Source organism: Cnephaeus nilssonii (assembly GCF_951640355.1).
Source record: "Cnephaeus nilssonii genome assembly, chromosome: X".
Classification (NCBI taxonomy): domain Eukaryota; kingdom Metazoa; phylum Chordata; class Mammalia; order Chiroptera; family Vespertilionidae; genus Cnephaeus; species Cnephaeus nilssonii.
Genome location: NC_137071.1, coordinates 122,403,095 through 122,423,400, shown reverse-complemented (window position 1 = coordinate 122,423,400; position 20,306 = coordinate 122,403,095). Strand labels below are relative to the sequence as shown.

The 20,306-nt window shown below is 46.7% G+C and overlaps 3 protein-coding genes across 6 annotated transcripts in view; 2 read left to right on the top strand and 1 right to left on the bottom strand.

Annotated features, from left to right (window-relative positions):
- The first annotated feature begins 551 nt into the window (after positions 1–551).
- On the top strand, positions 552–6,543 carry MTCP1 (mature T cell proliferation 1). The gene is made up of 5 exons (XM_079765137.1): positions 552–689; positions 5,742–5,893; positions 6,011–6,181; positions 6,264–6,315; positions 6,403–6,543. Exons 2-4 carry the CDS (start codon positions 5,789–5,791, stop codon positions 6,309–6,311), a joined length of 324 nt encoding a protein of 107 aa, XP_079621263.1. The 5' UTR covers positions 552–689; positions 5,742–5,788; the 3' UTR covers positions 6,312–6,315; positions 6,403–6,543.
- On the top strand, positions 552–10,547 carry CMC4 (C-X9-C motif containing 4). Of its 2 annotated transcripts, none has more exons than XM_079765138.1 (3): positions 552–689; positions 7,834–7,901; positions 10,139–10,537. In XM_079765138.1, the coding sequence occupies exons 2-3, from the start codon at positions 7,844–7,846 to the stop codon at positions 10,285–10,287; spliced, it is 207 nt and encodes a 68-aa protein (XP_079621264.1). In that variant the 5' UTR covers positions 552–689; positions 7,834–7,843; the 3' UTR covers positions 10,288–10,537. The 2 variants fall into 2 exon arrangements, with proteins under 2 accessions (XP_079621264.1, XP_079621265.1); XM_079765139.1 differs by lacking the exon at positions 552–689 and adding an exon at positions 6,735–6,866 and having other exon boundaries at positions 10,139–10,547.
- FUNDC2 (FUN14 domain containing 2) overlaps positions 6,189–20,306 on the bottom strand; it is a 39,706-nt gene continuing 25,588 nt past the window's right edge. Inside the window, exons 5-7 of one of the 3 annotated variants that reach the window (XM_079765133.1) lie at positions 13,559–13,647; positions 12,144–12,238; positions 6,189–6,492 (exon numbers count right to left, since the gene is read on the bottom strand). In XM_079765133.1, the coding sequence (XP_079621259.1) occupies positions 6,455–6,492; positions 12,144–12,238; positions 13,559–13,647 (222 nt within the window). In that variant the 3' untranslated portion in view covers positions 6,189–6,454. Of the gene's footprint in view, positions 6,493–12,143; positions 12,255–13,558; positions 13,648–20,306 lie in introns of those variants that run through there. The other 2 variants (XM_079765134.1, XM_079765135.1) reach the window with 2 other exon arrangements.

Sequence of the window (20,306 nt, the reverse complement as noted above, 5' to 3'; positions counted from 1 at the left end):
GAGGCGGGGGCGGAGCTTAGGGAGCGCGGGCCAGGCGGGCGTGGGGGCGGGGGCGGAGCTTGGGCGGGGGCGGAGCTTGGGCGGGGGCGGAGCTTGGGCGGGGGCGGGGCGGCCCAGCGGCACCTGGGAAACGCCCGCGCCGGTTAGGGCAGGCGTGGCCGTCGGGGCAGAGGACTGTGGCCGGCCGCGGCGAGGGGTTCAGGCCGGGAGGCCGGGACGCAGGGGCGGCTGGGAGGCGGTGCTCCAGGGCCGCAGGCAGACGCGGTCTGTGAGCGGCGCCGGGGCTGCGGGGCAGGCGCCTCGGGAGCGCCGGCGCCCATTTTGCCCGCCCGCTGACGCGGCCTACACGCTCCAGGGACGACCCTGAGGCAGCTCCGCCGCGCGGGCCAGCCTTCTCCAGCCAGTGGGACGCTCTTTGGCAATTCCGTCCTAAGATAGTTACGATTTTATTTCGTTTTTGTTTCCAAGTTGCGGCCCCTGAATTTTTGTCCCACTCTCCCTGGACCACTTCCGCTTGCCGGCCCTTGCCTGGAAACTTCGGTACGGGTGACCTCGGCCCCAGATGCCCCTCGGCTCGCCCCTGGCGCACGTCCTGATTCCCGCTTGACTGGCCCGAGGTGGGGGACCTGGAAGTTTTAGCCTCGCTGATTTCGAGGCGGATTAATTAGCCCAAGAAACATTATATTCATGTGAGTAACCTCTTGCAGAAACAGTGCTATACTGTATCTGAAAAAGTATCACTCTCAAACTTGGCTGCTGCTACTCTCTGCAAAGACTTTTACGTTATCTATTTGTGCCAGGGAAGGGGAATGGGGGACTTCAGGTTTTATTCAAGGTCGGGTGTATCACAGTAGTTATCCACTAGACGAGCTTCCTCGGCTCCCTTGCCTGGACGCTCTCAGACCTGGTGAAATTATAGGTAAAAGTCATTTTCTTTCGCCGTATGCCAAATGTGCCATGGGTTGAAAGTAGCGATCTTTCAGCTCGCAAGGATAGGAATTAACAGTGGATCTGGGGAACGATTCAAAATCAGAGAAAAATCGTTTCTGTTTGTTTGATCTCGCTTTCTCTCTATTCCCTGTGGAGTTGGGAAGCCAGGTAGACATGGCAGTACTGGAAAGGGAACATTCCCAAGGTGCTACCTGAAGAGGTGTTGATGCTTTGCTCTTTTCTCCCTAGTCAGTTCCAACCCAAGTCTTCCCCCAGATAGGGCCCTCATCCAGTAGAACTATCAGCGGTATGTATGCCAGCAACCTCCATTTTTACCTAATGCTTAAGGATCACATGGCACAACTTTCCGTGATTCATTGTGATAATGATGAAGCTCGGGAGAAATTTCAAGTGTGCAATTACATTGGACCCACGTAAATTTCCGCCTAAGTTTCGATTTTGCAACCACATCTTTTCAATTACTTTTCCTGGCTAGTATGGCTCTACCCTGATGGGGCAAAGAGTGGCTGTTACTATGTTCAGTGATGGGATATTTTGAGTTTATAAATTGTCTTTAAGGCAGCTTCAAAAAGGAAAACACCTTTGTTTGTTGATGTTAATCTCATAATCTAGAATGACATTCTCTAACTTTTATAATGCTCGTGGCTTCATTTTATAGCCCTAGACGTTTAATAACATGTATGGCAAGCTTCATATGTGCTAGGCGATCTACTAAGTACTTACATACTTGGTATATGTAAGCTGCCCCAGTTGGAATCCGGCTCTGCAACTTCCCAGCAGTGTGACCTCAAGCAAGTTATCTAACTTCTCTGTGCCTTACTTCTCTTATCTTTTTTTTTAATAACCCTCACCTGAGGCTATGTTTTTATTGATTTGAGAGAGAGAGAGAAGTATCATTTGGTTGCCTCCTGTGTGCGCCCCAACCTGGGACCGAACCTGCAATCTGGGTATGTGCCTTAACCGGGAATGGAACCTTCTGCCCACCCTCATCTTTAAGCGGGGGGGGGGGGGGGGGGGGGGGAGTATTAATCTAATCAGATGATTATGAAGATTAAAAGTGTCAATGTATATAAAGCACATAGGAAGTGCTAAATAATTGCTGACTATTCTAATCAATATGTTCTTTAATTCTCATTTTACAAATCAGAAAACAGGTGTAGAAGATTTAACTGAGGTCACAAAGCTAGTAAGTGGCAAAACCAGGATTTATACACAGGCCAGTCTGATTCCAGGGCATATGTTCTTGGTATCCTCATCCATTATAATTGGGTGAGTTCATTGACTTCAAGCGAAATAAGTGTATTTAACTGATTAATGTTTAAAAACTGTTATAACACCTGGAAATTAAAGCATACTGTCCTTTTTTTTAAAAAAAAAGACACAAAATAATTTATTCTGTAAAGGAAAAATAATGGTTTTACTTAGATTACTACCTAAGGAAGCCTTCTACATTTTCTATCATCCATTTAAAACGTAATTAATTTACAGAACCCCTTACTAATAAATAGTCTCTCTAGGCCAGCGTGGTCTCTGATTGTGGCATTAAGGTGACCCCCATGGGGGCAATCTCTTTTAGTGCCTTCATGGATGATAAAGCTACATAAACACTTTTTTTTTTCATAAACACTTTTTTTAATGTATTTGAATTTGCAGCTGGCAGTATTCCTTGAGTTGAGGGGAACAAGTTTATGTTCTGTGTATTGTAGTGCACCTTGTACCTAAGCTTATCTTGAGGTTTTAAGAGATTCCTCCTAGATCCAGGGGTCCTGAATTCTGTGAGCAAGTCTTATGTGCAAGAGAAATGCTCTCTAGTCAAATAAATTTGGGAAGTGTTAAACGAAATAAAGTTTCTTTACTACAGAACTTGCCAGAGCTTTTACTGTGTTAACATGCTTTCTGACGCTACCAGATTCCCAAACTTATTTGACCAAGGAAAAAGTTAGGGGCAAGTGTTTCAAGAATCACATTTAGAGAAATGGTGTCCCATTCAAACAAACTTTGATTTTGTGGGCTTTGATCTTAATCCCTCTCACTCAGCCTTTGCTTTTGCGGTTCTCTGCTGAGGATGTTGGTTAATGTTCACATGATGGCTTCTTCTCAGTCCCTTGATCGCTGCAGTCGCCTTTTACTGGGCCTTCATGCTCCCTGAGTAGTAGCATAAGCAAGTCCAGAGTCGTATGCTGATGCCCAGCATATTGGCCTTTGGGTCACAACAGCACATCATGCTGCCTTTCTTTCTTTTTTTAAATATATTTTATTGATTTTTTTACAGAGAGGAAGGGAGAGGGATAGAGAGCTAAAAACATCGATGAGAGGAAACATCGATCAGCTGCCTCCTGCACACCCCCTACTGGGGGTGTGCCCGCAACCAAGGTACATGCCCTTGACCGGAATCGAACCTGGGACCCTTCAGTCCACAGGCTGACGCTCTATCCACTGAGCCAAACCGGCTTCGGCTCATGCTACCTTTCGAGCATATTTTGTAATGACTCATAGGCCTCTGTAGTGATTCATAGCAACTCAGACCATCATCTCCAATTTGTTTGCCCACTGGAATAATTTCCTTTTCATGTCAGTGTAACCAGTACGATTTCAATTTTCAAAACCAATTTCAATGTCAATAATGTCGGTGGTTGCTAGGACCTATCTGTGAAGTTGAGATGGTACTGAAACCCATTAACACTTGGTTTCTACTTTTTTTTAAAAAAAGTAGCCACACTTACTTCTTTTGTACTTGAAATCCAGACTTGAATATATTTTCTTTTGATAATAGCGTTCACTGGGTTTTTGTTTGTATCACTCCTTTCCAAAGCCCCGGGGAAGAGGGAGGCAGGAGAGGCAGAACAATGATATCTATTTGATTAGTATTTGAGACTTGGGGGGTGCCCAGTACTGTATCATTCCTGCTACTGAAGAGCTTCAAGTACTGTATTTGGGGAGAGCCAGGGCTTGTGAAATAAGCAGAGCAAATATGCAAAGAAATATATAATTGGAGGCTAAAATATGAGTTTAGACATAAATGCTATAGTGGTCATAGGGAGGCAAGAAGCTTTCATGGAGAAGGCAGACACTTGCACTCGGCCATAATAGTACTGAGGTAGAGAGACCCGAGGAGGCATTTTAGGCAAGTGGAGAGCAAGAGCAAGGATATAGAGCTAAAATTAGCCAGTGTTTTGGGAGAAAGTTTATCTCAAATACAGTGGTAGTGGTTCTTCCTAGAATTGGTGACAGATCGCAAGTAGCAACTGAAGCAGATGAAGGGGTTCAAGATAACTAGTAAATTTCTGCAGGAACAGGAGGGGTGGTGTCGCCATTGAGAGAAATCAGAATTTGGTTAAGGAGAAGGGGTTTCACTTTAGGTGAATTTGAAATGAGGGAACCATGTAAGACAGGCAATTTGAAATGAAAGAGCCCTATAAGACAGGAGCTGACAGTGGCCTCAGCGTCAGGGGACACTGGGCAAAGCAACGGTGATGTTCTTAAATTCTTCACTAAAATCAGGCCATTTCTTAAATCTCTAAAAGGTATTTTCTACTTTCCTTTTAAGGGGAGGTAAACTAACAGTGTTCAGAAAAAAATCGGGCCCAGATTGTTGTTCTTGAACAAAGGGCTTCGTTTAATCCTTTCTGGCTCACTTTGTCCTGGGCTGCATCGTTCGTTCTGTGTTCTGGCATCTCGTTTGCTCTGGACAGTCTCACTGGAGGGTTTAACAACTTCCCAAGCTGTGCCACAGTTCCTTTCCCACCCAATGGCAACCCCATTGGAATAGGAGGCCTGTGTTTTGTGGGGAGAGGCCCCCGTGCTCTGCCAAAAGTAGAAAGAAATGCAGTGAAAACTGTGCCCTACAAAATGCAAAGTGCAGGTGAAGTTATTGTGAGGCCCGGAAATGAGATCCAGGGCTGGGCAGAGGGTGTATGGGTTTCGAGCCCGTTTGCCCCATGTAAAGAGTTGGTCCAGGAGGTGGGATTGCTTTATACCTCTCGAAGGGCAGAGGGACTTTTCTGGGCTTCCGACTTGGGAAATCATAATTTAAACCCACACTTGTATGGAAAAATGGACTCCTGTGACATCCTGAAAAGCATTACTAAGATGAAACAAGGACCTAGGTGGATAATTATCATTTTCTCCCTCTCAGCTCCAAATCGCCACGGTCCCAAAGCCTCTTGCAGCTCAGAAATTCCATGAAGCTACCTTAAATATTTTCCCTAATACGCATCCCCCCTTCTGGAAATGCCCAGCTTCTAGACCTTTCTAAGTAAACTGATAAATAGGTCGTTTGCTCTTAAAACAAACTTTTAATTTCAATTTAGAAAGCCATGCACATGATTCACCTTCATAGTATTACCTTTTAAAAGGAAAACTGCTTTTACATGGGGAATGGGGCGTACGTCTGTCTTTCATAATGCATTCCTGCCCAAATAAGTGTGTCCTTAGGCACACTCCTACGCATATTCTGTTGCTAACTACACTTCGTCAGACACTGCTTTGTGAATGCAAACTTGAGACCACTGCCCAGCTAGCTTCCTGTAATGCTAGTCCTACATTTCCACAGAACTCCTTACCTAACTGAATTCTTGAGTGCTTTGTAGTCAACCCAAGACTCTGCCTGAGTGTCACTTCAGTGTCTTGCAGGGAGCTTCAGATGGCCTTGGTTCTATTTAGACTGTGCAGATAGACATATATGAAGTTTGGTTCTGGTTGGTGGTTGCTAGTACCAGGTCACCTTGCTCACTGATGAGTTCATTCAAACCCAAAAAGTCACACCTGTGTCCTGTGCACGGGTGCTGCAGGCTTAGGTGGAGAAAAGCAGGGCTAGAATTGGAACTCAAAGCCCAGAATGGCAGGAGAGGATGTGGGGGCTCCACCCGATCGCCTCTGGGTTCACCAAGAGGGTATCTACCGAGACGAATACCAGCGCACGTGGGTGGCCGTCGTGGAACAGGTAACTTTCCGTTTTGCTTATTTCTTTATTGATTTTGCTTTCAATCAACTTGGTTTCTAACAAGTCACAGTATCCTGAAAGTCTTTGGTTTTATTTTTGATCATTTCTTTCCATCAGGGGACGAGTTTCCTAAGGGCACGAATCCAGCAAGTTCAGGTTCCCTTAGGTGACGCAGTTAGACCAAGTCACCTTCTTACCTCCCAGCTACCTCTCATGTGGCAACTCTACCCTGAGCAGCGCTACATGGATAACAACTCGCGCTTGTGGCAGATCCAGCATCATTTAATGGTACACATGTTGCTTAATCGTTTTCCATCATATTGGGGCTCTTTATAACAGAGCACTCTATAAACTTTTCTTTTTCTGACAGGTCAGGGGAGTCCAGGAGCTGTTGCTTAAGCTTTTGCCTGATGATTAACCTGGTATGTATTTTTGTTTCTCCACTGTCTCTCTCTCTTCTTTCTCACTCTGTTCAGTTGTGGTGATTTTAATGATCTGTTTTTTTCCAGGTGCTGGGATTCTAGGAAGAAATGCTCCTCTGTTCTGTTCAGTATATGGCAATCACTTCATCCACCACTGCAGTGCACCCACCTGTGGGCCTGGGGGAGGGCGTGGGTTGAAAAACTGCTCAAGAACACAGAAGTTTAGGAAGGGTCATGAAGAACACCGCAAGTGGAACTGCAGAGAGGGGGTTACACAGGCAGAAAGCGAGTCAACAAAAGCACTTAGTCAGGATTCGTAACTTGAAATTGACTCCTTTGGAAATTGCCATAGAACCTTTAATGGACATCATCAGCCGGAACTGGGATCTGATGAATCCCACAAAAGTCAGCACCTGCTACACAACAGATGCTCTGATCACCAAGGACTTGGTACTGATTTAGAGAGAAGAGAGCAGCTCCTAGCAGCATCAACATCTATTGGTCGTTTCTTTGCCCTGCAGCAATTCACCTGCCTTTCCTTCTCCCATCCTGTAAATATCTTGGGTTTTGCTCCAGTGTTTCCCATCCCAGTACTGACCTAACTTGGATCTACTAAGAACTTAGGGAGCTCTGGGGGGGGGGAAAGGAGGTTATTTGCATTAATGAAATTAGCTACAAAGGCCCCTGGCCCTTTTTCTTTCTGAAATTGTGTCTTCAAATTCTTAGACGTTGCTAATAATCAAAAGAGTGGGCACTTAGATTATTCTCTGGTTACAGATATTTTAAATAAGTCTTTTCTGTTAAGAGTTCCAAAAAAAAAAAAAACAACACAAAAAAACCACACAACAACAAAAACATTTTAGCTGCTAATCTAGCACTTATCTCAGGGCCAAATATTGCTGATCCCTAAGAAAGCATTTACTGCCTGATAATTTCCTGAGTTAAAATAGTTATAACAGTTTATATGCAAAAAAAACCCCTTAGTTTTGCTTTTTAAAAATCTCGGGAACAATAACTACCATGTAGCAAGCCCTTACTGCCTTCCAGGCACAAGTCTATGCACTTAGTGTACTTTATCACATTTAATTCTTCCACCAATGCTTTGAGGTAGGTATGATCCCCAGTTTACACATTAATAATAAGGGGAAAGCCTCAAGGAGCTTGATCATTGCCAAGGGTAGTTTTGTCAATGACAGAGTTGGGCAGTGGGCAGGTCCTTCAGGCTACGGCGTCGGCTCCTCTAGCCCATCACTGGTTTACAATATTCAGGATGAATTTATTGAATTCAAGGGACTTTATTTCCATGTAAAGCTACTTCTATCTTTCGAATCAAATGAAATGGATATTATAAAAAAATACAGTTGATTCATCCTATGAATGGGAAGAGTATTTTTCAGTGTAATTGTCTTCCAGCAATTGGAAGGGCATACTGCTTGTCTCTGAAGAAAATTCCTTCTAGAGGGGCTTTAAAGTCTTTATAAATAAAAGACAAAATAAAAATCATTTTTCTTATTTTAGTTTACTGGATATGCTGCAGAAGGATCCGTGCCAGAAACAAGCCTGTGAAATACAGAAATGTTTACAAGGTATTATGTTCAATGTTTTTTATATATTTTCCACTTTATCTGTGAACCAACTACAAGAGACCAGTTGTTCTTTTTATCAGCCCCAAAGACTCAGCGTCAACGAAAATCCTTGTCTGTATATTTTCATTTTTTAATGTCTATTCTTGAACTTTCCATTTTATGATGTAAGCAATATTCTCTGTAAAATCTTTTGATCTAAAGTGTTCATGTATAATGCCATTTTATTCATCCCTTTCTCCAAATTTAAGAAAAATGAAAAGTCTTTTTCACAATTAATTTCTTCCAAATAAATGAACTGATTTGAACTAACAACCCATGACTTAGGGAGAACAAAAATCAAGTTAGAACTAGTTACATCCCTTGCCAGTGTGGGAGGATTGAGGGCTGGAAGGACTAAGAGTTAGCATTAATCATTCCCTGGATGACAATCACAGCCAAAAGGGCTTTAAACATATTAAGTCATTTGGTAATTTCATCCATGAGGTAGATGTCACCATGACCTCCATTTTACAGATGTGGAAATCAACACAGAAGTTCCATAACTTGCCCAGGGTCACACAACTAGTAAGGGTTTACAGTGAGGGTTTGAATCCCGCTGGTGTGGCTACAAGCCTGGACTCAGCCACTCCACTATACTCTGGGTCAGTGGTCGGCAAACTCATTAGTCAACAGAGCCAAATATCAACAGTACAACGATTGAAATTTCTTTTTGAGAGCCAAATTTTTTAAACTTAAACTTCTTCAGCCCTGGCCGGTTTGGCTCGGTGGATAGAGCGTTGGCCTGTGGACTGAGGGGGTCCCAGGTTCCGTTCCGGTCGGGGGCATGTGCCTTAGTTGCGGGCACATCTCCAGTAGGAGGTGTGCAGGAGGCAGCTGATCGATGTTTCTCTCTCATCGATGTTTCTGACTCTCTATCCCTCCCCCTTCCTCTCTGTAAAAAAATCAATAAAATATATATTTTTTAAAAACTTAAACTTCTTCTAACGCCACTTCTTCAAAATAGACTCGCCCAGGCCGTGGTATTTTGTGGAAGAGCCACACTCAAGGGGCCAAAGAGCCGCATGTGGCTCACGAGCCGCAGTTTGCCAACCACTGCTCTGGGTGGTCAGAATTGTCTTTCATATCACAGGCTAACTCCCATGTACCCCATTTTAGTATCGAGGGACTCACGTCAATTGAAGCTGATCTAGAACCCTTAGGTCAAGTCCTCCTTGACTTAGGATCTATGTATATCAGTCTGCAAATATTTTCTATAAAGGTCCAAACAGGAAATAGTTTAGGCTTTGAAGGCCAGGAGGTCTTTGTTGGAGAGAGAGAGGGAAGGAGGGGAAGCAAATTATAACCCTTTAAAAATGTAAAAACCATTATTAGCTCACAACTGTAAAAAAGGGTTAACCCTGAGGCTGCAGTTTCAAAACTCTGATGCACAGACTTGGTAGGGAAGTTCTAGCAGCCACCTTAAACTGTATGCAAAATAACATGCACGGTATGCACATTTTTCTAATTCACCAAATTGTTAAGGAGTTAGCGACCAAGGAACATAAACTGTTAACCTTAAGGAAAATGAGCCCAGTTGGTTGAGCTTTGAGGTCTACCTATGAACCAGAAGGTCACAGTTCAATTCCTGGTCAGGGTGCTTGCCTGGGTTGCAGGCTTGATCCCCAGTGGGGGGTATGCAAGAGGCAGCCGATCAATGATACTCATCATTGATGTTTCTCTCTCTCCCTTCCTCTCTGAAATCAATAAAAAAATTTAAAATATATTTTTTTAAAAAAGAAAGGAGTCCTGGCTGGTTTGGCTCAGTGGATAGAGCGTCGGCCTGCCGACTCAAGGGTCCCAGGTTCGATTCCGGTCAAGGGCATGTACCTTGGTTGCGGGCACATCCCCAGTAGGGAGTGTGCAGGAGGCAACTGATCCATGTTTCTCTCTCATCGATGTTTCTAACTCTCTATCCCTCTCCCTTCCTCTCTATAAAAAAAAATCAATAAAATATATTTTTTAAAAAAGAGAAAATGATATAGAAAAATACCTTTTGACCACTCTAAATCACACTTTTCTTCCTGGTCTCTAAATCAGGAAGAATTCAGTAGACTTTGATATATCCTCTTTTGTCCAGGTCTGTACGTACATACAGTGAAGTAAAAAGGAGTGGGAAGCATTGATCTACTATAACCCCCCCCCCCCCCCCCGTGCCTTAGTCCTATGAGATGACTAGATTCTGCCTGTCTGTTTTTCAGCCAACAACTACATGGAATCTAAGTGTCAGGCTGTCATCCAAGAACTTCGTAAGTGTTGTGCTCGCTATCCCAAGGGAAGATCTCTCGTCTGTTCAGGATTTGAAAAAGAAGAGGAAGAAAAGCTGACACTGAAGTCCACATCAAAGTAAAGTTCTGCGGAGAAGTTCAATGCTGCACCATGTTTCCACCAATCGAGCTTCTATTTATCCTCCTGACTCTTCAGGCCAGGTAGCAGCAAATAGCAAATGAAAAAGTCAACTATTAAAGTTAATAAATATGCCACCTATGCAGAACAGATAGAAATATATTAAACAAATATGTAGAATGTAATAAAAACTGAGCTGCTAAAATAAACCTGTTATGTGAAAAAATTTTGGTTTGGTCCTGTGATATCATCACTTACAGGAAATATGTATTTGGGTTTTGTCTCCATTCTAGACACAAACCTCCTAAACCCTTTGGAATTTCCTAAGTGATAAGAAAGATAAAGGTGTCTTGTTACATTAATGAGGTGACTTTTAATGAGGAAAGCTCCTAGGTAACCCATGGCTGGGGGCTGGTTGCCATGGGAACCACATGATTAAAGGGTTGGAACTTTTAGTCCCCACCCCCATGCCCACGCCCAACTTCTGGGGCAGGGGAGAGGGGCTGGAGAAGATTAAGTTCAGTCACTAGTAGCCAATAATTTAATCAGTCAAGTAAAGTGTTCGGTGAAAACATCCCTCCTGTGACAGCTATGATAGATTACATGCTAAATTCAAAGGTTTCTCTAACCCAACCCCATACCCGTTATCTATATATATAAAAGCCCAAGCGACCATTCAACCAGTAGCTATGACACGCATTGACCACCAGAGGGCAGACACTCAATGCACAGGCATGGAAACATGGAACAGACTGATGAATCTCAGAGGGGAAGGAGGAGGGTGGGAAGAGATTAACCAAAGATCTTACACTGAGTGGCCAAATTATTATGATCTCTGAATGTATAATAATCTGGCCACTCAGTGTGTGTGTGTGTGTGTGTGTGTGTGTATATATATAATTTTTTTTTAGAGGCCCAGTGCATGAATTCGTGCATGGGTGGGGCCCGGCCAGCCTGGCCAGGGGGAGGGGACATGGGCGGTTGGCCGGCCTGCCTGCTGGTCAAACTCCTGGTCTAAGGGACAATTTGCACATTAGCCTTTTATTAGCCTTTTATTATATAGGATTATTATATAGGATATACACTGAGTGGCCAGATTATTATGAGTTCAGAGATCATAATAATCTGGACACTCAGTGTATATGCATGCTAGAGGCCCAGTACACGGATTCATGCACCGGTGGGGTCCCTCAGCCGGGCCTGTGGGATCAGGCCAAAACTGGCCCGGTGTACAGATTCTTGCACCAGTGGGGTCCCTCAGTCTGGCAGAAACTGGCAGTCCGACATCCCTCAAGGGGTCCTGGATTGTGAGAGGGTGCAGGCCAGGCCAAGGGACCCCACCAGTGCATGAATCCATGCACCAAGCCTCTAGTATTTCCAATAATTTAAAGCAAAGTGTCTTCCCAAATGCAAGAAAGAGCATTTCTTTCTGCTTTTGCATCCCCATCACAGTGCCTGGCCAGAAGGCATGTCATAGTGAGTGAGTGGTAGAAAAGGCATAGAAATTATTCTTGTTTTTAATGACCCCTCATTTATCATGAGAGAACTTTACTGGAAGTCAGACAGGCAGCAACTGAATTAGAATCTTAGGTGGTTTATCTACTCTTTATATTCTTACTAGGGGCCCAACACAGGGGCGGGTCTCGGCCCATCTGTGCCCCTGCCTGGCTCCTCCCGCCTTGCCCCGCCCCCCCCCCCCCCCCCCCCGTCTGCTGGCAGCCCCGCTCCCGGGCACTGGCAGCAGGTGTGAGCTCCAGGTGGGACCACAGCTTACAGGAACAAAGAATTTTCAGTAACCACCAGAGGCTCGCCCCAATGGCAGTGACCGGTGCCCCACCTTGGTCTGGCGCCCACACTCACCTGCTCCACCATCCTGCCACAGCCGATGCCCACCATGTTCCACATATGCCCCTTGGTGGTCAGCGCACGTCATAGCGACCGGTTGTTCCGCCGTTCTATTTGCATATTAGCCTTTTATTATATAGGAGGATAATCAAAACTGATTACAGCAGGTCCTGGTATTAATACAAGGCTGCTAAAGGAAACCTGTTGACAGTTGTCAATGACTTCTGTGTGTGTGTGTGTGTGTGTGTGTGTGTGTGTGTGTGTGTGTTTAATCCTCACCTGAGGATTTTTTCCCATTGATTTTTACAGTGGGAGAGATAGAAACATGAATGTGAGAGAGACACATCAATTGGTTGCTTCCCACTCACACCCCAACTGGGGCCGGGGACCAAGCTTGCAACCAATGTACATGCCCTTGATCAGAGTCAAACCTGAGACCCTTCAGTCCGCAGGCCGACACTCTATCCACTGAGCCAAATTGGCTAGGACTATTAGTGACTTCTTATAGTGGATGGGGGTGGCCAGTATCAAACAGGCCATTTGCTTTCCTCCCTTCCCCCCAACCAAAAAAGAAAAAGATGACTTTCTAAGCAAGAGCAGGAACAAATTCTGATAGGCTCCCATCTTAGTCCAAGCTGCTATGACAAAATACCACAGACAAGACGTTCCTTTCTCACAGTTCTGGCAGCTGGAAGGCCAAGGCCAAGGAACCACAGATTCAGTATCTGGTGAGAGCCTGCTGCCTGATTTGTAGATAGCTGCCTTCTCACTGTGTCTTCGTGTAGTGGAGAGGGGGGACTCTGTGGGGCCTCTTTCATAAAGGCATTAACCCTTCATGAGGGCTCCACCCCATGAACTAATCACCTTCCAAAGGCCCCACAGCCAAATACCATTACATTGGGGGTTAGAATTTCAAATGTGAACTTTGGGGCGCACGAACATTGAGTCCATACAAGGATCCTTCCCCGCCTCTTCCAGCATGCTAGACAAAGCCTGCATTGCTGTGAATGGACTGAGATAGTCCCTGATGTGCAAATACCATTATTATTTGAGACCAACTGTTCTTTAAAGGACCATTCCCCAAAGCATCTCTAGGAATTTCTATAATAGCCGGAGAGGGGGGGGGGCGAGTCTTCTGTGTTTGGATATGTCTGGGGCCTGCTAGGTTAGACCCAGTATGGGGTCACGCAAGGATATAGCCCAATTCCCCTGCCCTGCCCCCAGTCAGTTGAATGTTGTTCGCCTGGCCAGTGGCCACAAGAAACAGAGCAGCGCAGACCCAGGTGTCTTCCCACGTCCTTGACAGCCAACAAGTCTCAGCAGACCCTGTTTGTCCTTGGCCTGCACTCAAGCTATGCCAAGCATGGCACCGCCCCCTCCCCTCTGCTAGATAAGCCCCCGCCAGACCCTGGCAGGGTTGGGAAACTTACCCAACAGGCAGCCATTGGATCTTCCCCATGTGTAAGTAATAAAGGCTATGTCCTGGCCTGCCGGCGTGGCTCAGTGGTTGAGTGTTGACCTATGAACCAGGACAGTGGTCGGCAGAATCATTAGTCAACAGAGCCAAATATCAACAATACAACGATTGAAATTTCTTTTGAGAGCCCAATTTTTTCAACTTAAACTTCTTCTAACGCCACTTCTTCCAAATAGACTCGCCCAGGCCGTGGTATTTTGTGGAAGAGCCACACTCAAGGGGCCCAAGAGCCGCATGTGGCTCGCGAGCCGCGGTTTGCTGACCACGGAACCAGGAGATCAAGGTTTGATTCCCGGTCAGGGCACATGCCCAGGTTGCATGCTCGATCCTCAATAGGGGGCGTGCAGGAGGCAGCCAATCCATGATTCTCTCTCATCATTAATGTTTTTTATCTCTCTCTCCCTCTCCCTTCCTCTCTGAAATCAATAACAATATATTTAAAAATAAATAAATAAAGGCTATGTCCTCCTTTGGTCCCCCACATGGTTTTTTCGGACTATCAAAGAGCAGCCTGGTGCTCCTGAAATTAGAGCTCTTACGTTGCACACAAGTAAACAGGTTTCTTTCCTTTAAGATTTCAGAGCTTTTCATATGCTAATGTGAATTATGCCTCTTTGCCAGGACTATTGTATGCAGCAAAGTTGTAGCCAGCGAACGCACTCTGCGGACAACATCTCTCAGGGTGAATGTTTTCCAGAGAGTCTTGGAGAAATGGTGCCTTAGAGATGTTTGGTCCACGTACCAGGTTAACAGTGCCTCAAGTTCATGAAATCATCCAAGTGAACCCTTGTGTTAGTAGTGAAACAATTTATTGACTTCAGAGAGGAAGGGAGAGGGAGAGACAGAAACATCAATGATGAGAGAGAATTATTGATTGGCTGCCTCCTGCACGCCCCCTACTGGGGATCGAGCGCATAACCTGGGCATGCACCCAGGCTGGGAATCCAACTGTGACTTCCTGGTTCATAGGTCGATGCTCAACCTCTGAGCAGTAGTGAAACAATTTCATAAAACATTTTAAAACTATGTTTCTATCATATACAAGTCTAAATTACATTTAAAATGGTCAATTGATAGTGGTGCTGGGATTTACATTAGGAATCACATGATCAAATAGATTGCTTTTCTATGCTTTACTACAAAATTACTTTTGAGTTAATTACTCATTTCAAACTTTTAAATTTTTTTCCTAAAAGCAATAAAAAATAAAACATTTTTTCTAAGGAACATTACTTTATTTAGGGATTTGAAAGCTTCAAATCAATCATTCCTTCCTATCTTTTAAATTCAGTCCTGTCTCAGTTTAAGTCAACATCTATTGGCAGACACTGATTGAAATCTTATTCTTCTAAGATGACAGAAAAATCAAATAGCCACCAGAGAAGCTTAAAGTTACTGTTTTTTATGTGTTAGGGACCATGATTCGCACTGAATCTGTCTTCAGGGAAGAACTGGGAAGGTAAGAACTATGATCTCATCCTGCATTTTAGAGGCTAAATCCTATCTAATAAAGAGGGAATATGCTAACTGACCATCACTCTGACACAAAGATGGCTGCACCCACAGCTGAGGCCAAGTTCCCATAAGGAGCCGTAACGAGCAATCAGCAGGGACCTGAGGCTACGCCCAACCCCGTGGGGCTTGACAGGGGACCTCAGGCCATGCCCCCCACCAGTTGGGCTTGATGGGGGACCTCAAGGTGCACCCCCAGTGCTGAGTCGGGGGAACTCAGGTTGCACCTCGCTCAGCGGGGCTTGACACGGGACCTGAGGCTGCGCGCCCCCCCCACCTGGCAGGACTTGACGGGGGCCCTCAGGCCATGCCCCCACCCAGTGGGGCTTGACAGGGGATCTCAGGCCATGTCCCCCACCTGGCGGGGCTTGACGGAGGACCTCAAGGCACGCCCCCGACCCCGGTCTGGGCTGGGGGACCTCAGGCCATGCCCCCCATCCTGGCACAGGGCCAGGGGACCTGAGGCTACACCCCCTGCCCAACAGGGCTTGACAAGGGTGGGACTGGCCAGGTCTGGATCTAGCCCAATGGGGGGGGGGGGGGAGCAGCCGGGTCTGGGTCTCATGCGATTTTGAGATGCATGTGGGTGGGCGGAGACTTGACTCTGGGTTCTGTGATGAGCCCCAGATTCTGACAGGAGGAAGGTTTTCATATACAATTTACTAATTTTCTTTCATCTCTGACACTTCTATTATACAGAAAGGGCAAATAGCAATATTAAATTATTTCCTCTAATTAATCCCCTTTTAATGTGCACAAATTTCATGCACCGGGTCACTAGTGTGTGTGTGTGTGTGTGTGTGTGTGTGTGTGTGTGTGTGTGTATTAGAGGCCTGGTGCATGAATTCCTGCATGGGTGGGGTCCGGCCAACCTGGCCAGGGGGAGGGGACATGGATGGTTGGCCGGCCTGCCAACAGTTGAACTACTGGTCGAGGGGACAATTTGCATATTAGCCTTTTATTATATAGGATATATACTGAGTGGCCAGATTATTATGCGTTCAGAGATCATAATAATCTGGCCACTTAGTGTATGTTGATGCCCTAGGAATATACCACAACCTTTCACCTAATCACTGTAGCATCACCTAAGGACAAATGCCATACAACGTCAGGTGCTGAACATAAGTGTAGTATTACAGTGTATTAAATGTTATGGGGATAGTGTGGAGTGGATGCAGGAAAGAGCACTGTCTGCCATTATGCTAGAGTAACAGTGCTCTTCCCTGCATCCACTCCACACTATCCCCATAACATTTAATACACTGTAATACTACACTTATGTTCAGCACCTGACGTTGTATGGCATTTATCTTAAAAAGCTTTAAAGCGTCTGTTAAGTAATCACTTATTTATTTTTTTAGAGAGAGAGAGAAAGGGAGAGGGAGAGAAACATCAGGATTGATTGGCTGCCTCCTGCATGCACCCTGCTGGGAATGGTTCCCTTATGCAACCAACTGAGCAACATCGGACAAGTATTCACTTTTTTTTTTTATTTTTATTGATTTCAGAGAGAGGGAGAGGGAGAGATGGAAATTGCAATGATGAGAGAGAATCATTGGTCGGCTGCCTCCTGCACACCCCCTACAGGGGGGCTCCCACAACCCAAGCATATGCCCTTGATCGGAATCGAACCTGGGTCCCTTCAGTCCGCAGGCCGCCGCTCTAGCCACTGAGCTAAGCCAGCTAGGGCACAAGTATTCACTTTTAACAGCAGAACTATAATTGTATTAGCACCAGCTTCCCACTCTGTATTTCAGTAGTTTTCAACCTTGGCTGCTCATTAGAAACACTTGAGGCATGTGAAAAACTCAGGCTGGCCCGGCCTGCGTATGGCTCAGTGGTCGAACGTCAACCCATGAACCAGGAGGTCACAGTCCAGTTCCGAGTCAGGGCACACGCCTCAGTTATTGGCTCCTTCCCCAGTAGGATTTAATGATTCAAATAATAAAACATTTGAAACAAACAAAAATAATGTCTTCCAACTTTAATCACCCCCTGTCTTCTGCCAGCATCCATGAGATGGGGAACTACCCAAGTCCAAGAGGGAGGGCTTTCACCCAAGTAGTAGACCAGGCAAGGAAGTCAAGCCACGCCCCTCTGTCCTGTTGCTGAACGGTCCTAGGCTGAGTGGTGAGAGATCGAACCAAACACGGAAACAGGAGCAAAATCTTATTAGTATGTTCTCACAGTGACAGTGGCATGACAACAGAGATGCTCAGGCAAGAATCTGGTGAGCTCAAACAGCACTGAGGGGTCTCTCCATAGGGAGAAAGAAAACATCCCGAGTATTTGTTGAGCCTGAACGTAGCCTTGTAAAGCGAAAATGCCCCTGGATCCCTCTCCTCTCTCCTCTGACGCCAGGAAGAACTTGGGGGAGAAGGGACTCAAGCATTATGGCTCTACTGTATCCGGCCCCAAGTCCTCATCCTACCCGGTTCCATCAGAAAGAGGAATACTGGGTCAAAGGATGGCTCAGAGTGGTGAGGATGCGGTGTGAGGAGCCAAAGGGTAGATGAGCCTGTTGGGGCTCCAGCCACCAGGTGGGGATGTTTTGTGCTGATACCTACTAATAAATACATAGCTAAGTGCCAGAGGATAGTCTCCCAATTGGGGTTAAGCTACAGGTTGAGAAGCCCTAGTGGGCCGTTACACGTTCCTGCCAGCAGGGGGCGACAAAACTATAAATGTGTGCAAAGTCAAGTTGCTGGGGCGGAACCATACAGAACACGGCTGAATCCCTCAGTAAGTCAAGGAAAAACTGCTGTCTCCCCCTCCTCCGCCCCCCAAAAAGAACACTCAGCACATTATTGGACTCTGGGTACCGGAGAAAAATAAGCGCCTCGCTAAACAGACCTCACTAGTCAAATGAAAATAGTGCATTCACAGCTGCAGTAGCCTGGTCCTGGTATTTTGGTTTTGCATGAAGGGATGGCAGCTCTTCTTCGGAAGGAAATCCTTATCTCCCACGTCACCACCTGAAGCAAAGCTGCTGGCAATAGGGCCTCAATTTAGAGGCTCCCCCAGATGCCCAAGCCTGCTTCACTGGCAACTCAGCTCAGGTGAAACACAAGATGTGTGCCAGAGTGCTGCCAGGTTCAACCTCAGCACCAGCCCTGCACAGCCATGTGGTCGCCCACTCAGTGGGCAGAACTCAAGGCCATTCTCATAGCAGCAGGATGAGGCCAACATGGAATATTGCCCTCAACCATGCCCCTTGGGTTTCCAGAAGCAGACATCTGGGAATAAACTTTAAGATCTATTGCCCAGCTGGCATGGCTCAGTGGTTGAGCATCAACCTATGAACCAGGAGGTCACGGTTCGATTCCCGGTCAGAGCACTGCTCGTGTTGTGGGCTCAATCCCCAGTGTGGGGTGTGCAGGAGGCAGCCGAACAATGATTCTCTCTCATCATTGATGTTTCTCTCTCTCTCCCTCTCCCTTCCTCTCTGAAATAAAAAAAAAATTAAAAAATATCATTAGATCTTATTTTAGTCTATTATCTATTACTAGAGGCCCCTACTAGAGGTGAGGTCTCTCGGCCTGGCCAGCGACGGGAACTATAGGGGGGGCAGCCAGCAGAGAGGATGGACCACGGGATATTGGCTGGCCAGCTGGGGTTAGGGGCCGCAGAAGGTTGGCTGTGGGAGTGCACTGACCACCAGGGGGCAGCTCCTGCGTTGAGCGTCTGCCCCTTGGTGGTCAGTGCATGTCATAGCGACTGGTCGACTTGATGTTACTGTTTGGTTGTTCGATCCTTAACCATCGCTTATGCTTTTATATATATACTAGTGACCACGTGCACAAAATTCATGCACATTAAAAGGGGATTAATTAGAGGAAATAATTTAATATTGCTATTTGCCCTTTCTCTAATAGAAGTGTCAGAGATGGCCGAGACCGGTTTGGCTCAGTGGATAGAGCGTCGGTCTGCGGACTGGAGGGTCCCAGGTTCGATTCCGGTCAAGGGCATGTACATTGGTTGCGGGCACATCCCCCGGTGGGGGGTGTGCAGGAGGCAGCTGGGCGATGTCTCTCTCTCATCGATGTTTCTAGCTCTCTATTCCTCTCTGTGAAAAATCAATAAAATATATTTTTTTTTAAAAAAAAAGAAGAAGTGTCAGAGATGAAAGAAAATTAGTAAAATGTATATGAAAACCTTCCTCCTGTCAGAGTCTGGGGCACACCACGGGGCCCAGAGTCAAGTCCCCGCCCACCCACATGCACCTCAAAATCGTGTGAGACCCAGACCCAGCCGCCCCTGCCCCATTGGGCTAGATTCAGACCTGGCCAGTCCCACCCTTGTCAAGCCCTGCTGGGCAGGGGCATAGCCTCAGGTCCCCTGGCTCGGCACCAGGATGGGGGGCGTTGCCTGAGGTCCCCCAGCCCAGACCGGGGTGGGGGGTGTGCCTTGAGGTCCTCCATCAAGCCCCACCAGGTGGGGACACGGCCTAAGATCCCCTGTCAAGCCCCACTGGGTGGGGGGCATGGCCTGAGGGCCCCCGTCAAGCCCCGCCAGGAGGGGGGCGCAGCCTCAGGTTCCCCGGCCCAGCACCGGGAGGGAGGTGCAGCCTCAGGTCCCCCGTCAAGCCCCGCTGGGTGGGGGGCACGGCCTGAGGTCCCCTGTCAAACCCTGCCGGGTGGGGGATGCGGCCTGAGGTCCCCTGTCAAACCCCACGGGGTCGGGCATAGCCTCAGGTTTCTGCTGATTTCTCTTTAAGGCTCCTTATGGGAACTTGGCCTCAGCTGTGGGTGCAGCCATCTTTGTGACAGAGTGATGGTCAATTAGCATATTCCCTTTATTAGATAGGATAGACTAGAAGCCCGGTGCATGAAATTCATGCACGAAGGAAGGTTCCCTCAGCGCAGCCTGCACCCTCTCCAATTGGGGACCCCTTACGGGATGTCCGACTGCCATTTTAGGCCTGATCCCAGGGACATCCGGCAGTCGGACATCCCTCTCATAATCTGGAACTACTGGCTCCTAACTGCTCACCTGCCTGCCTGCCTGATTGCCCCTAACTGCCTCAGCCTGCCAGCCTGATCACCCCTAACTGGCCTCCCCTGCTGGCCTGGTTGCCCCCAACAGCCCTCCCCTGCAGGCCTGATGTCACTCCAACTGCCCTTCTCTTTGGCCAATTTGGTTCTGATTGGCCGGTTCGCCAGCGTCAAAAGCTTTGCCTCCAAGGT